The sequence below is a fragment of the Drosophila innubila genome (genome assembly GCF_004354385.1).
Source record: "Drosophila innubila isolate TH190305 chromosome 2R unlocalized genomic scaffold, UK_Dinn_1.0 1_C_2R, whole genome shotgun sequence".
In the NCBI taxonomy this organism is placed as follows: domain Eukaryota; kingdom Metazoa; phylum Arthropoda; class Insecta; order Diptera; family Drosophilidae; genus Drosophila; species Drosophila innubila.
Genome location: NW_022995374.1, coordinates 804824 through 823299, shown reverse-complemented (window position 1 = coordinate 823299; position 18476 = coordinate 804824). Strand labels below are relative to the sequence as shown.

Genomic DNA, 18476 nt, shown 5'->3' with positions numbered 1-18476 from the left:
TAAACAAGTTTTTAGGTAATTTATGATTCATTTTCTTTATCTTTGTTTTCTAAAATTTAATTGATAGTTTTTTTCAGCTATTCTGTAATTCCTACAAAAATATTCAAAATTTGTATGAGGTACCATATTTATAAGGAGACAGTGAGAGGAAGGAGATGAAAGCCGCAAGCCACTTGGGCCAGAAATTGACCGGAAGCTCTTATTAATTTGCTATTAGCGATAGACAGACAGGAAGTTAACTTAATTTGTGTGCGGCTTTTGCCAAAAACAAAACACAGAAAAAACACAAATAAAAAAAAGCAAATAAAATGAAATGAAACAAGTTGCAGACGGTTTCTAAACAACGAACAGGATGTGAAGGCAGCCACAAAGGACACAGGACACAGGACACAGGACATAGGACACAGACAGCACATATGTGACATCAAAGGCGATTTCATTTCATTTCTCTTTTTTGCCATTTCTCTCATTTTGTTACCAAGTTTAAGTGCCTGATGCTGATAAGCTCAAAACAGAGCAGAGCAACTGCTAATAAAGCGTTTTGACCAGGCTTTTACCGTTAGCATTAGAGGCCATTGATTAGATCAGGCCAACACAGACCAGACTGAGCCTAGACTGCTGCACATACTCATGGCCAAAAGCAGCTTATAATTTCTCCTCTAATATAAATTTTGAAATAAAAAATATTTTTCCACATTTATCGAATGCTTAAAAATTACTCCTATATTTTTTAAATGAATAAAAAAAGCGATTAAAATAGTTTATAATTTCTCTTTTAATATAAGTGTTGACTTAATAAATATTTTTCGTTGTTTATCAAATAATTAAAAATATTCTTATTTTTTTAAAATATTCTATTCTTTAAAAATCATAGAGTAACTTTTATTTTAAATGGATATTACATAAATAAAAATTCTTTTATAATTGATATTTGATAAATAAGAACTATTTTAAATAATTATTTTTAAATACAAATTAAATGCACCTACAGAATATATTAAAATTATCATAATTTATTACAAAAATAATGAATCAAATGTTATTTACTTAAAAAAAAAAATTAAATTAAAAAATAAACATTAAACTTATTTTATAAAAAAAAAGATATTTTTCAAAATCGTATAATAAAACTAAGAAACTTACATCAAAAATAAGAATGAAAAATAAATGCTTAAGCTTAAAATTTCTGTTTCTTTGATGTCGCTTTCAATATTAAATAAGTATAGTTATACATCTGATTTTCCATGTATTTATATACTTTTTTCAGCCTTGATTTTTAACAACTTTGCATTAGTTAGAGCCAAGTCTAAGCCAATTAAAATATTTGCCATTGTGATAGGTCACTTCCTGTGTGCGTAACTCTCCCGTACGTCCTCTCTCTCTCACACTCTCTCTCTCTCTCTCTATTTCTTTCTCGCTCTTCAGCTGTCTAGCTGCAGATGTACTCGCAAGTCGTTGAAGTAGCTAATACAAAGTACTCTGTGTACTTCATTTGTAGGCCTTTTGTTTTCACTTTTTAAGAACGCACGTTCAAAGGGAGCCAACGGTAGATCGCAGGCAAATGATAAAGGTCAGCAAAGAACAGACAAGAGAGAAGTGAGCGAAGGGCGAAGAGCGAAAAAAAAATGAACAGAAAAGTCGTTAATGATAAGACCAAATGACGGGGGCGATTAGACGGGAGACACTGTTGTCTGCACCTTGGAGTAGTTGCCGAGTTCCAGTTTTTTATAGCCAGCAGGCAGGCGAAGGGCAGACGGGAGGGGAGACAGGAGAATGACAGGAGAAGAACAGGAGGATAGAATGGAGGGGAGACAGACAGGAAGCACTACGGCAGACAATGGCAAACTCCTGAGCCCAAATGAGGTGCGAGCTCTCGATTTTAAGATAATCAGATATCAGCGAAAGAAAGAGGGAAAGAGTGAGAGGAAGAGAGGAAGAGAGAGAAGACATCTCATGATGTGCACCCTCAAACGGGAAAGTAGAAGGACGACAGCAGGCCTGACTACTGCCCTACTTCTCGCAAGGACAAAAAAAAAGTCCTGCAAAAAGAAAAAAAAACTCCTGTTTCCATCTGAAAGTGAAACTCGTGGCAGGAAACGACGTGTGCCGCTTTTTTAAGCACGTGCTCGTTTTGCCATTTTAATTTTTAAGACATTTTACTCCTTATTACAAGCACTTTCCGTGGAATGTGTCTAGAAATATGGCCATAAAACATAGTTTGAGTAATTATTGCCATTGAGCAGCATCTCTTCCGTCTGTTTTTGTGTCGTTTGTCAAACAAAACAATTTGCCAATTTCTGCTTAAAAATAAAGACATTTGGTCAACAAGCGTTCGAAATTGTTTACAGTTTCAAAAACGAATTCCAACAAACTGAATATTCATTGGGAAACATATTAAAAAGCAACTAAAATGAGAGAGAAAACAAGCGGATCAGTTGAGTGTACTCGATTGTGGGATACCCTGATTACCGATCGTTCCTATGCCAGCTATGTGATATAGTAGACCGAGTTGAACCAAATTTGGTCAGGATGTATAAGACCAACTCAAATGCTCCTTCTGTCAGTTTGGTTTAGATATCTCAACAAACAACAAAATTCTCTAGCTCTTATTTTTCCAGAGATTGACGCACTCAAACAGACCTGGCTATATCAACTTGGCTGTTGAAGTTGATCGAGGGAATATAAACTTTACAGGGTTGGAATACGATATATACCCTGTTGCTAATTTTTAATGGGTATAAAAAGAATCTATTGCCTGGCCTGACGTGTGTTTGCTCGTTAAACGACTGTTCCTCCCTTGTCGCTCTCTCCAATAGGGCCTGCTCTATGCTCTATGGTCTATGGTTGATGGGTGCTCAAAGCCCCATAAAGATACATAGTTGGGGGCACGGAGTTGGGGCGTGTCTGTGTATGTGTGTGTGTGTGTTTAAAGGCGCTTAATAGTTTCAACATGTGCCGCAGACACACAATTAGGCAATAAAATTAATTCACACCAAGAAAATGCATTAAAGCAACGTCTGTGGCAGCCAAGGTGCCACTTGCCACACTTGCCACACATTGGCACTGCAACATTTTCGCACGCATAACTCCAACTCAAACTTGCAACTTGCTACTTGCTACTTGCAACATGGAGTCGCCGCCCATTTCATGGCGCGTGCCTCGTTGACAGTTGCCATAATCGTCGATCTGTGGCATGCAACAGAAATTGCGATTTAATTACCATTTTAATGCCACTGTGCCTCTGTGGCATATGCCACAATTCTATGTCTAATGCCACGCACTTGAATCCCCAATTTCCCCAAGAGATCGACTTGAACAAACCTCGAAAATGCGCAATTGACCCAATCAAAATTCGCAAAGTTGCAACCTGCCCTGTGGCAAACTGTCAACAAAAGCATAAAGTCGTTTTTCGCAGCTGCAGATATAGATACAGATACAGATACATATTACAGGCACAGATACATTAAGTAGCTGCAGATATAGAAGCCTCAGCGTCGATGTTTCCCTTTTTTAAGTGTCGCCAGCGGTTTACGAGTTCAGGAAGTTCGACGCCAGCAATATTCGAATATATCTTATATATCTTATCTGCGAGACAACTGAGATTTAACCGAGCCAAGTGACTGTGGAGGACTATCCTATTAAAAATCTGTTCACTGCAAAAAAGAACAACTTCTAAAATCAAAAATATTCATTTAATATAATATTTAGTTGAAAAGTCCCACTCTAGCCAAGGAATAACATTATAAAAAAATGAAAAAAAAAAAATAATATCGTAAAATTAAATTGAACTACAATAAAGTTATTATAGATTAAAAAAAAAATTAATAGATTTTACACATGTAATATGTTGCTTTTCATAAAATTATTGAAAACTCACTAGAATTCCCAGTTATTATTTATTATCTTAAGGATTCTGAATGAATGTATTCTATTTCTTTCCTAGAAGATTTATAAAAATAATTAAAAATGTATTTATATATGCAAACTAAAGCTTAATTCGATTTATATCGATTTATTTGTGGGTAACTATCAACAGACTTGCATTGTATTTCAAGATTTGGATAAACAGAAAATTCAATTGCATTTTTTGCTTTGCTTGGCTGACATTTTCGGGGGGAGTGAGTAAACTACAGGGTGTATTCAGGGCCAAGTTAAGTGGTTGCGATCCGACGACTCGGCCAAACACCATCGCTTCAATGCACAAATCATCATCATCATCAACATGGACAGCGTCATCATCATTATTATCATTGTAGCTGACTTGCGTGCTTGACACGAACCCAAAACAAATCAATTCCTGCACAAATTGCAACCTTTGGCGGTGGCAAAGTACAGTGGAAAAAAAAGCCGATTGGCTTATGTAAATATTTTCTATAAATTCCTAAAAAAAAAAGCCATAATTTGAAAGCCTCTCACTCATTCGATTTTGATTAATAATCATTAAGTTTCTAAAAATAAAATACATAAACAAAACACAATGAAAAGAAAATATTTTTTATTAAAATGCCATAATATTAAAAAAAAATAACAAGAATAAATTCTATGATGTATTAGTTATAAAATTACTTACTATTTAAGTTTATTAATGTAATAATTGGAGAGCACTAAACTATTAAAATTCTACGATTTATCTTAAAATCAAACATAAATTTAAGAAAAAAAAAAATTGTGTGACGAAAATTCTGTGATGTGCATTATTGGAAAATTACATGCCAATAAAATGGTATTTTTGACTTAAAAATGTGAAAATTTGTATAAGCTAATTGAGTTTTTTGTTCCACTGTGCGTTGCACTGTAGCCACTGCATGTAGGCCTCTCTGTCGCCCATAAGCGAGGCAATTTCGGGGCGGCTTAACGGTGTCGTCGTCCGGTCACACACGATATTCCATAGCTAAAACTTTGCGTGTTGGCTAAAACTAATCCACAAGGTGGCTAAAAGAGGGGTAAAGTGGCAGGGGTAAGGTAGGGGGAAGGTACATGTTTAAATGTCAGCTAATCTGAGTGTGTGCTGTGCCATTTAGTTGTGCAATTCACGCTGGTGACATATTACACAACTAATTAGTCGATTCCCACTCTGATTCTGATTCCGATGCCAATTCCGATACCGATTTGCTGTGTGGCAGGAAGTTATCAGCGTTAAACGAGTGCTTGACACACTCACTCAGTCAGTCAGTCAGTCAGTCAGTCAGTGAGTCAGTCAGTGAGTTATTCACATATTCACATAAGCACTCACACTCGGAGTAGATCATGGAAATGCGCTTATGTCGGATTATCCCGTAATTTATGTTTGCAGCTCCGACTCTAGCTCACAGATACATACACATACACAAGCATACACACACTGACACACACTAATTGCCACGATCATTACACACACACACACACACTCAGGCTAATGACAATGGGCCACAATAAGCGAGAGGAAACGTCGTCGCAATTGCTCCGAGCGTTTTGTCTTGCAACTTGAAATAGGCAGAGGCAGCACAAGGGGCAGGGGCAGGGGCAGGGGCAAAGACAGGGGACAGATGACAAAACAGAATTGTGTCATTCGTGTTGCAGGATCGACAACAACAACAACAACAAGTATAGGTAGAAGATACAATAAAAAGTAGGAAGCAAATAGCATTTGGCTTGAATGGGGAGAGAAGAAGGCAAAGAAAAGGGTCGGAACCGATTCAGAGACAGGGAGACAGGGAGAGGGACAGAGGCAGGGGGGAGCATATTAACCGGAAGCGTAATCGAGCTAAACGGACATACAGCCGGGCAAGAGAGCAATGTGCGTGTGTGGGTTAACGTTAACCCATTGTGCGCAACACACAACACAACACACAAGAGGAAAAAAACGAGCGGGAAACATTGAGGAAAAACGCCATGAGGAAATTCAGCCAACAATAACAGCAATAACAACACAACAACAACAACAACTGCTTACTGAAAAACGTTACAACTTGGCCAAATGGCAGTGGCTAAAAAATTGAAAAAGGCATAAGACAAAAAAAAAAAAGGAAGAGAGAACAGCAGCTAAAATAGAAGAGGGAAAAAGTCACAACAATTTGTTGCCTCTAAAAATTGTGGAACAACTGGCCGATCCCGACATGTTCCTCTCTTTCCCCTGCCCTCTTACACTGGGTCGAACAGGTGAGTCCAGTTGTGGCAAGGACACTCTCGATACGTCAATAGATTAACCAAGATAAATGCATTGTCAGCTTAAGTTATTTTTTAAGAATTTCTATGATTGGAATGTGGAAAATGCTTACTTTTCAAATGATGTTCTTTAAATTTGCTTATTATGCAATAATCAAAAATATTTCATTGATTTTTCCAATATTTTCAAGGTCAAATTTCAATCCTTTTCCTTTAAGATATACAATTTATGTTTACTTTATCATAATATCATCAATTTTGGGAGTTAAACCTACGCTACCTACGAAGACCCCATTAAAAGGATTCAAAAACTCAGAAATTTTTTAATTTTAGATATTCATGCAATCAATTGGCCTTAATTTATAACTCCAAAAGTGTTTTTTGATTGCTCAGAAGCTTTGGGAGTTGAACCTACACTTTCACATAGACTGTTACCTCTTTAAAGGGATTATAGAATCATATAATTTACTTGTGGACATTGAGTAATAATCTAAATATATTCCGCTGTTTGCACTTAATTTCGGCATGTGACCGCACACCTTTGACTCTATTATCCCATAGCACCCTCATCCCAAGCTTCGTAGACTATTCTATTCTATACAAAATGTGATTCGGTAATTGTGTTTAATCAATCAAGCGCTGCTTGTTTATTTATTTGTCGGTTACACAGCATATTAAGGCACTTCATTAAGATAAAAAGTAATTTATCGAAATTGGATTTGATAAAAACCTAGGCCAAGCTGTCGCCAACCCCCCTACCGCTTTCTACACCCCCTTCTTCTGAAGACCCGTAGCCGTTACGGTTATCTTCCCAAACCGGCTGGTCAACATGCGCGTAATTCTCAGCGACATCGCATCGATTAGATTAACCCAAAAGCGACTACAAATGTACATACAAATGTACTATGTATATATCATAATGTGAACATTAAAGATATCGCTCGATCAGTTGAACAGTCGATCAGACCCTTCCCTTGGCCAGCTAACTATACGGGCCGGTTGAAAGGTCTTCGATAAACATGCCTCGACTTTTAGATACAGTTCGTCATTTTTTTGTTTGGTGGAGGGAAACTTTGAAAGGGAGGTGGAGTAAGAGGCACGCATGGAATTGATTAGATTTGGATAAAAGGCGGCCCATTATATAGATTAAAGTTGAGTTATTAACGATTTGCTGTGCATGTTTTATCATCTTACGGCCAGTCGACAGTTTTTCATTTTACGACTGTGATTAACACACACCAAAAAAGCTGCGGCTTTATGACTAGCACAAAAAGGCTGGAGTAAAGTAAGCCCGACCGAAGGAGACCCTGTACTTAAGCTGAAAATATTCATTTCTTGAAGGTGTCAATTTTGATGCAGAATCAAAAAAGATGACAAATAATGAAAAAATTGATATTCCGCAAGGAAATCGGTTAAGATTTGACAAAGTTATGGCAGTTTGAAGTTTTTGAAAAAGTGTCAAGGGGAGTGTATGGGGAATATGTAAAGTGACCGAAACCATGGAAAAAATGGACAGTGAGGTCAAAAAATTATATTTTTAAATTTCGATGCAGAATCAAAATAGAGGACAAATAATGAACAATTTGATCTTCTGCAAGAAAATCGGCTAAGATTTGACAAAGTTATGGCAGTTTGAAGTTTTTCAAAAAGTGTCAAAGGGAATGTATGGGGAATATGTAAAGTAACCGAAACCATGGAAAAAATGGACAGTGAGGTCAAAAAATTATAATTTTTTATTTTGATGCAGAGTCAAAATAGAGGACAAATAATGAAAAAATTGATATTCCGCAAGGAAATCGGTTAAGATTTGACAAAGTCATGGCAGTTTGAAGTTTTTGAAAATGTAAGGTATAGACATTGGCAGTAACTTGATTACTTTATTTTTGAAACTTAATAAAGCTTTTCTAATTTCTAAGTACAGGGTCTAAAAAAAACTTGGAAAAAGTATGTGTAACCTCATATTTAGTTCTCGATAAGTTGACATGGAAAGAGAGGGAAGAGAAAGGAGAGAGAGAGAGAGAGCGGGTAAGTGGATTAGTTGTAGATCGCAGATCGGGAGCGCAATGGCCAATAAATCGTTGGTAATTTGAATCAATTTAGTTATTGACAAGCTGCTACCGCCAAGAAGCAGTCACCACTTGGTTGGGTAGGTACCACCTTCCCTACCCTTCCGTCTCGCTCTCCCACCAGAGGGGCGTCTTTTTTGCCATTCTGCTTTGCACTGCAAATTCCAAATAATCCGCTGTAAAATGTCTACACACAAACTCCTCGCTCTCTATCTGTCCTCTCCCCTCCCCTCCTCACGGTCTCAATGTCTCAGAGTGGAGCTCATGGGTAATCGCTAGCGACTTCCTGAGCGTCGCCGTCGCCGTCGCAGTCAGCGTTAATGTGTGACTTTTGCTATGTTTTTCAACGACATTAATTTTGTGTCGGATCTTAAGCCGGATTTAGTTAAGCAGCTCAGCGATCGCCGAGCAGCGCGTACCGATCACTGCGCATTAAGCGTTTCCACTCTCACATACACTTCCTCTCCTCTCCCTCTCCCCTTCTCTCTCTCTCTCTCCCTTCTCTCTCTCTCTCTGTCTGTCAGTTCTCGCGCACATTTTGTTGGTCGCGCTTAGGAAATATAATCTCTTTTGTAGATGCTCGCATGATCACCGCTTCATCAGCTTCAACTTCAGCTTCAATTTCAGTTTCAACTTCAACTTCTGCTTCAACTTTATCAGCCGTTTCACCTGTTTTAGCGTTGGCGTTGTTGCTTAGCTCCTGGACTTGGTCTGTGGTCAGTCGGTTTATTGATTATATACTATGCATAGCATACATTACTTTTAATACCCTATATTCCAAGTAAAAACACGAGCACTACCTTAAAATCAGTGAAATATCCGCAACCCACGAAAATTTTATGACCAACTCATCGTGAGATTAAACGGCATTTTAAGAAATTCGCCATCTAAGTGCGTTTATATATCATAGAAAAAAACACATTTTTCACTTAAGAATTACATCTTGAAAGAAAAAGCATAGCGATCATTAGTTTGATTAAATCAATGAATTGATGAATTGAAAAATTAAACTAATTAATTGAACGGACAAAAGATTCTCTCACACTCAAGATTGTCATTTTCTGATTTAACGCATAATTGATCGATTGAAACTACATAAAACTTTTTAAAATTATATCAAGAAATTTATTCAAAGAATTTAATGCTGGGTATCATGTAGTCGAGCTGTTGGACAAGTTGCAGCAGTTCTCGGTTTTTGTTGCCTCGTTATAATGTGTCGCACATTAGTTAGCAGTTAATACTTTAAATAAGACGAGGTTACCGACATTTTGTCCATCATTGGCTGCTATTAACAAAAATATGTTGAGACTCTGAGACTTGGAGACTTGGACTGAGACTGAGACTGAAACTGAGATGGCGTATTAGTTTAAGCCGATTGTCGCTGTGACTTGTAGAAATCGTTTGTTGCCTGGCGGCTTATGATTTTCAACGGGACGTATTAGTAATATGCCGACTCTTCGACTTTTCGACTTAGTCGAGCCCCTTTCGAAATTAACGAAATGAAATGTTATAAATCTTTTCAAACAAACAAATAAAAAAATTGTGGCTTATGTAAGTCTAAAGACAAAAATGTCTTTGTCATCCCCCAACTATGATCGAGAAAAATATACCAAAAATGATTTGCGATATGAAAACATTTGGAAAATATTCAGACAAGGGATATATTTTCACTTGTCTTCGGGAAACGCGGAATATATATACTGAATGCAGCCCACTTGTCATAATTTTCCAACAAAATTAAGTCAAATTTATGTGGATTTGAATGGGATACGAGTATATAAATAAATATAGCCTCTGCCGAGGGGAAAGACTGTCAGCAGACAAAAAAGACTACAAAATATATATATTTATATATATGAAAAGACCAAATCCACTAATTAAGCGAGATAGGTGACGATGCGTCGGTGGGGACGAGATAAATGAGGAATATAGGGGAAAAAAAAAGGAAAATGAGGGAAATGGGAGAAAATGCGCATATTGTAAATGTTATTCTTGTTTCGTTTTCATGTTTTCCGAATATTCAGTAGTCTGATTAAGCTGCTTAATAAATGTGTTTAAAAATACATAATGGCAGAGTTGACAGCTCAGTTGACATTTCTGGTGATTCAGTTGGGAAATTGCTTTCTTCGATGCTCTAGGATGATTGTCAATTATTAAAAAGATAAGCACAATTCTAAGGAAACAGCTACAATTCATAATTCGAAGCGTACAATTTTTAGATCAACTCGAACTATATTAATTTCACCGAACACGTAATTTCCCCGTTTTTTTTTTATTTTTATCAGAGTTTTACCAGCTGCTCGCCTTAAGCTACAAAGCCTGAACCGCACTTATCGCAATGTCTTACAAATCGTTTTATCATTGTGTCATTAGCTGCGAAACAAAATTGTTTTACGATAGCTGCACCAAAACCCAAAACCCAAAAAAAAAAAAGTGGTACTCCCAACTCAATAGGGTCGGGGTATGAATTAGGTGCAAAGGTAGACAACGACAACAACAACAACGAGAGCGATAGAAACATTTGTTGATTATCACTGGGCGGCATTTTTAAAACGATCCGCGGCCCAAGCGGAATGGAAACTCTCCAAAAACATGCCACAAAATTGATTTAAAGCCATTTCATTTGAGCCGATGGCACTGCCAAACTTACAGACAAGTTGACAAGTTGTAATTAACTTAAAGCATTTCTCGCCTGCGATCGTTGGCCTCCGATGTCACATTGATTTTCGGCAAGTGTGCACAGATATTATATAGATACCCTGTAGGCTAAGCAAACTGGGTATATTGCAAATGGCTAGTAGAATCAGTCTAGAAGAGACCCTGCTGCTTCCAGCGCTCTATTTCTTATTTTTTTGCTATGTGGCGCCAGCGAGGCGCACAAGCAAATTGAACTAGGAGTATTATCATCAAATTTGGTTGTTCTAACTTTTGTAGTATCGGAGAAAAAGGTGTTCAAATTGACGACCTTCGATTGTCTCGAATCTATATAGCTCTTTAACATAATTTCGGGTACCGAGCTAAAAATCTCTGACGGTGACTTTTTTAAATAAAACAAAGCTCTAAAAAAGCAACTAGAAAATCAAAAATACTCAAAGTACAATCGATATAAAACTTAGACTGCGCTAATAATGTATCAATAGTAACTTTGTTTAAGTCTACGTATATTTAGAGGGTATTTTCTATTATTGCGCTTTAAAAAGAATATGATAAAACGGTAGACAAATGCAGGCCCTGCCCATTTTAAGCTCTACGTTCAAGTCAATTTCAAGTCCAAGTCCAGGTCCAGTTTCAGAGTCAGAGTCAGAGACTGAGATTCCGTTTCAATTTCAGATCCAGTTTCAGTTTAACTCAGAGTTGCAGAGATGCCAAGCAAGCAACTTATGTTAATAATGATTATAAATTATTATAATCCAATCGGCTTTGAATAATTAATAAATTTTTAAATCGCATACGCAAACTCCGCATCTTATAATCGGACCGTAAAAAGGCGCTGAACTTGGCACAAGAGAGCGAGATTTCCCCTCTCTCTCCCCCTCTCTCTCTCTCTCTCACAATTCCCCCAGAGTCAGATATATGTAGGTGCAGAGGAGAGACGGTGCAGGGGGAGAAAGTGTAGAATGAAATGCTAAAAATGTGTTACAATCAAAAGAAAAGCAAAAGCGGCTAAGAGATCTGTGTCTCTGTCTGTCTGATTGTCTACACAGCAAAAAATAAAGGTCTCAGTTCTGTAATTTATATTTTAATATAAAAAATAACTGACTTCTATATTTTAACTGAATATTTTATTAAGCAATTGCGAGTTTTTTAAACAATTAATTTTCAAAGCTAAACTAAATATGGCATTTTTAGTTTTAAGTGTTTTTTATATTGGATTAACTTTATTCCTATTAACTTTTATTTTCAATAGGTTTCACTTTGAATTTACTTTATAAATATTAATGTAAAAATTTGAATATGTTTATAGTGAAACTAAAGTGTTTTGTAGTTCATTTAAATATGAATTATGAAATTGGGAAAATTAATACGCATTTTGTTGAGTGTATCTCGCTATATTTCTCTCTGTCTGTCTCTTGTCGGATTGTGTGTGTGTGAAAGGAACACGCCTAAGCCCTGATAAATGCTTCTTGGCCATAAAGCAACGGAGTCAATGCGGCAGCAGTAAGAGTTTAAAAAGGTGTTAGACCTGACACACACACACACACACACACACTGGGAGAAAAGAAAGACAAGACAACAATAAAGTGAACAGAGACAGAGGCGGAGGCGCAGGCGACAAAAGAGGCGTGTCAACGTCAAAGCAGCGGGATGACAAACAGTTTGGACATTTATGAGCAGCATTTAATGGACATTTGACTACCGGAATTTAACGAATGAAGCTTTGATTCGACAGTAAAGAGTGTGTGAGTGCACCCATTCATTCATACACTCATTCACGAATGATTCGATGCGCATTCGATTATTGATAAGCCCGATTCGTATACGGAAATGACGTGCTCTCTAAGCAGGAAGTTATTTTAAGAAAAAAGGCAAGGAATAAACATCTGAGAAATGGGTAATCATTTTCAAAGACTAGTTCAAATAATTGCTTTTAATTTGTTGCTGTCATCGATGTCAATGTGAATCGCAGCTAATCTCAGTGTAATGAATCAAATCTATTCAATTTCATTCAATTTAATTCAAAAGTAGGCCTATCTTACCCCAAAGAAAAAGGTGATATAACTACAAAAAGCGGAACGCATGTCATTATCTATTTTTTATTTTTTGTCTTTTGGGTTTTTTCTGATTATTTTCCGTTGATGTAGTGGTTGTTGTTGCTTGAAATTGGAGTCGACTCGTGAAATTATCACAACAATAAAACTAAATGCTTTATAATTAGTTGCAAAATCAAAAGAAGCTACGACGCATTCAGATATGAGTTGTCGCTGTGTAATATGCTTGAAAAATAGAAAATGATTTGTTATAGTTTCGGATTTTTTTATTCTATTCAGCCCAGTAGTTAAAAATTATACAGGTTCTTTAGTTTTTGACCATTTCTGTGCATTGAAATGAACTAATAGAATTAACAACTATTATTCCTATGTGGTGCTAGGAGATCATATTTGTTGTACAATTTTTACGCACCTCGATTACTCCGAAAATGGGAAAAATCGAGTAACTCGATATATTTTGTAGCTACCGCTTTGAAATTTGGCATACAGAATGTTTGATATATTTCAAAAGTTTGTTAAAAATTTCAACTTAATTTGTTTACAAATAGCGAAGATAAATAAGATAATCGTAAAATTCAATACCTATAAAATTAATAGAAATCTTATTTATATTAATTTATAATATTGGAAAATAAGATTATAATTTTGAAATGTATGCTTGTTAATAACAACAATTAATTAATGGGCATCTAGCAGTCGAGCAGCTCAAATTTAGCGTTCTTACTTTGTTTTAGTTTTTGGTAAGCTATGTCCACTTGGTTATTTATAAGCATCGATTGGAACGCTCACAAATTATAAGAAACAAAACCCATAAACGAGCAAAGACCCAAATACCTGAAGCTTTATTATCTGTGCCATACGGACTCCAACTTAGTCTTATCTTAATCCCATTCACCGATTCACTAAGCGTATGCGTCAAACACATAAAACTGTCAAAAAAAAAAAAAAAAAAAAACAACATTCAATTCTTCTGTTTGTAGACTGGCCGAAAACTAAAAAGACTGAGGCATGATTTAAGCAAGAAGACAATGCCGATAAGTCGGTGGTTGTGCGTGCGTTGATATCGCTAACATTTAGTTAATGCCTTGATTTATTTAATATATATGAAATATATAATTTTTTTTCCATTTTGAGAAATCATAAATGCAGACAGAAATCAAATGGGGGCAACACTTGTAAATCTATCCAATAGATTTGCCATATGGACACATAAAGAGAGAGAGAGAGAGGGAGAGAGGGAAGAGTTGAGCTAACTGACAAACCTCAACTAGATAAATAATAATTACACTCACACGACATAATCAATTATGCGTGCTAATAAACGCCCGGACACATGTATTCTGTCAATGTATCTGTGTGTGTATTGGTGTATCTGTGTGTATGTGTGTGTGTGTAGATTCAGAATATGCGTTTCACTAATCACGCCAGCATGTTCATAATCAATTTTATCGCACTTATTTGGATTAATTGCGATATCAATGACAGGCTGACGGAACGACGACAACAGCGACGTCGACTGCAAAAGTCAGAAGGCTTACTTCCATACACTGTTAGAAAAATTCATTTCAGACCATTAGTCTAAATAAATTTGACAACAATTTTTACAATAGGAGAAAAAATCTTGAACCTATATTTATCTCTCAAAGTGGAATTACATATAAATAAAAATATTATACAATTTTCTTAGTTTTAGAACCCATTTTTTTTTTTTTCAGTGACAATCTATTACAAAAAAAGTAATTAAAATACCATTCTTCTAAAAAATTAAACCAAAACTCTTACAATAAGAGAAAACATTTTCACAGTTACAAGGAAAAAAATATTCAGACAATTTTCTTAGTTTAAGAAGGCGTTTTTTTTTTCAGTGACAATCTATGAAAAAAAATAAATAAATTATAGACCTTCATCTTATTTTTCATATTTCCAAAAAAAAACATATGCATATTTATATATGTATATTTAGAGCATTTTCTAAACTTTTTAACAGTGTAGCTCTATTCCGATAAAAACCGATGACGCTTAGCATTCTACAGATACGGATACAAATGGTAGATACATTTACAGTTACTGTTACAATTACAAGGTGTTATCGCATCTATCGTTTCATATCTAAGTCGGGAGTGGGCGTGGCGGGGGTTGGGGTGAGTGGGGAAGGGTGTAGAATCGGCGTCATCAACACCTTATGCCCAAATTAGCAATAAGCGGCAAAGTCGCCGTCGCACCACAAGGGATTATCTTATCTGAAGCTAAAAGCTTTTCAATGTGGTTCGCTGCGGTGGTTCCGAACCCAACGAACCTACTTGGATATCGGCATTGGGCTCTACCAGATAGATAGAGAGATTAGGAATCGAGGGGTGCGCCAGAGTAAGGTAGGGCCAGGCCAACAACAACAACAACAACACAAGGCCTGGCCAAGACGCCTCACCAGCAATTAGCCAACAATCAGTTATGGGCAAATACACAAAAGCCAAACAATCTATTTACACCCACTGTACAACTACAACTACAACCACAACTACAACAACAACAACACTGCTTATCGTGCTCCAATCCCAACTCTAAACACTGAAACGCCGCCGATAAGGATTATCTCTTAATCTGCATAAATAGCAAAAAAAAAAAAAAAAATGATTAAAAAATAACATTTTTGAGTACATAAGGTTTTTATCACAATGAACCCGACCAAGTTCTATCCGTGTGTAATCTATTTGTTATTCGCTTATCCAAAGTATAATTCACTATTTATATATACCCTATATATCATGTAGAAATTAAATTTATTTTGTTACTAAGCCGTTTTATTAAAACTAGGTAATTCCAATTGTTGTATTATTAAGAAAAGAAAAAGAAAAGATTAACAATTCTATTTTGTATAGGCCCTAAAGATAAAACTGTTAGGTCTTTACCATCTTAATTTTCAATGCACTTTTCTGATGAGTATAAAATGTTATTTAAATTTATTATCAAAAAGATAGAAATTTAGGAAAATTAATTGCAAAACCATAATAATAAAAATTAAAGAGAAGTTGGGAATTCATAGATTCGCTTTCTCTACTTTAACTTCAAATTCATACATTAGTTTTTAGCCTATATAATACAGAGAATATCTTGATAAGATCTTTAAAATTTCTTCGTCGCACTTTACAGATTAAAGCAACTGATGAAAAATGTAATAGGATATTGAAAATAATAGATATAAATGTTATTTTCAAGAAAATCATAGATTTTAAAATCCTTAATAATGCAAATCTTGGTCAGATATTGAAAATTCAGATCTGCAACGCGCTTTAAAAATGAAAAGAACTGATCAACAATTTAATGGTATAGTAATAGAACTTTTAATATAAAACCATATTATTGAAAGTTCTTAGGGTAAAATTGTTGCTTTATAAAGGGTATATTAGCATCGGTGACTCTGAGCATTTTCTTCTCGTGTTTATTTAGACTGATTCAGATGTGTACAGGAGAGTCAAGTTTGTTGTTGTGCTTTTAAGTTGAACGGTGACTAACGCGGCATAGAACCCCATTGAAATGCTTCACGACTGATCTGAGTTCAAGCTATAACTATGCGATACTACGGATATGGCTAACAAAGTCGAGACGCAATTGGGCCGTGAAGAATTTAAGAAGAGCGACGGTAATGCTAATTTGTGTTGAGTTTTAGAATCATCTACGATATAGCTGATAAAATTGTGGACCGATAGGAACTTATTTAAAATTGGAGATTAAATTTAAAGGTAATCTTTGTAGAGTTTTTAAATGTTCTTCGATAGGAACTTTTTTGAACTTGAAGATTAATTTTAAGGGTAATTTTATGTTGAGTTTAAGAATCTTCTTCGATAAAATTAATAAAGTTGAGGATCGATAGGAACTTATTTAGAATTTAGTTTAGACTTAAAGGTAATTTTTGTTGAGTTCTTGAACATATAACTGATAAACTTGAGGATCTTTATGAACTTGTTTGGAATTCGATATTAAAGACTCACCTGCTGTCCGGCATTGGCAGCGACCCAGGCTTCGGCAAAGGTTTCCATAGCGCTTTGAAAGTCCATCATGGAACGTTGAAATGTTGGATCGTTGGATTGATTGATTTCTGATTGAGTTCTGAATGCTCACTCGAGTCTTTTGTTTTAGACCCTTTAAGTTTTATGCATTAATTTGTCTTGCTTCGTTTTTTTTTTGTATTTTTTTTGTTTGATGCAGCGTATCAATTAAATATGTGTTATAAATTGTAATTTGCGATAAGACGAAAGCACGCTTTGATTTCGATTAACCGGTAACCGGTGCACATACAAGTATTTCTCACTGTTTTTTTTTTTTTATTGCCACGCCGGAGACGCAAATTAGACACAATCACTAGAGTAACAATCACAAACACAGTGTACCGCAATCGAGACGGTTGCAGTTGCAAGTTGCAATACCTGACGCGACATCATTAGCACTGACGCCATAAAATAGCAGAAGCTAGTAGAAAACCCGAAGAAACAGAAACAGGAGCAGAAGCAGCAGCAGGAGGAAGAGTAGCGTGTCCAAATTCGATGCACCGACGGCCGATAAGAACCATTCCGATTTACACTGATCCTCAAATAGTAAAGGCAAAAGAAGAGCGACAGAACCGCTTGAAGTACCAACAACGACTGACAGACGCGACTGACTCAAGTGCGTTTATTATCGATATCGTGAATAGTCGATATATATATAAGTCGATATATGTGAATTTCGTATATGAAGATAGTATAGCTTCACACACATACACGCACATATATGATAGTATAGTCTGTGCCAGAGATTCTCTGATTGACTGATTGCCAGTTTTTGGGTCTGAGTGCGCAAGAATTGATTCGTTGTTCGTTATTCGTATTCGTATTCGTTGTTGTTGTTGTTGTTTTTTGTGTGATAAGCGCAGCGTGTTGTGATTTTGTTGTTGTTTACTTTGTTGCTCGATTTTGATTTGTTTTCTCTTTTATTGTTTGAGTGGCTTTTGGGTGTGAATTGTCATGTATATAATAATATTGTCTATTGTCAATAACTAATATTAAATGCCTGCTCTTTCACTTATGCGGCCGTACTGATGTACTGCTTACGGTACTGCTCAAATGTACCTGCTTAACTGCTTAACTGAACGGACGCGCGTCAAGACATCCTTCCACAGCACAAGTTGTCGCACAACTGACAAATTCTTTCGCATTCGCACTGTCGGTCGCACTCGGCGCCGGCCCGTTGTCGGTCCGCCCCGGCCGGCACTTCGGGCCTTGCCATCAGTCGTTCGCTCGTTCGTTTCCCTCTCTCTCTCTCTTTCTCTCTCTCTCTGTTCATTTGCTGCTTGCCTTTTGCATTTGTGTGAGTCACTCTCTCTCTCTCTCCCTCGCTCTCCGTTGCTTGGTCGTTATCTCTGGTGAAAATAGTAGCAGCTCTGCAAATAGGATTGAAATGTATAAAAGTCTAATTTTGTATTAATTGACTTTATATAAATATTGTAGGCATGCATATTTATATATTTATTTAAGCTGAACCAAGAGTAGGCTACCCAATATATTTTTAAACTTAAATTAAATAA

At 36.1% G+C, this 18476-nt stretch overlaps 1 protein-coding gene across 1 annotated transcript in view; it reads right to left on the bottom strand.

Annotated features, from left to right (window-relative positions):
• The window catches only part of LOC117785691 (transcription factor kayak), a 72236-nt gene extending 54149 nt beyond the window's left edge, over nucleotides 1-18087 (bottom strand). Inside the window, exon 1 of the mRNA XM_034623873.1 lies at nucleotides 16906-18087. Coding sequence (XP_034479764.1) covers nucleotides 16906-16974 — 69 coding nt within the window. The 5' untranslated portion in view covers nucleotides 16975-18087. The remainder of the gene's footprint in view (nucleotides 1-16905) is intronic.
• Between the last annotated feature and the right edge of the window lie 389 nt (nucleotides 18088-18476).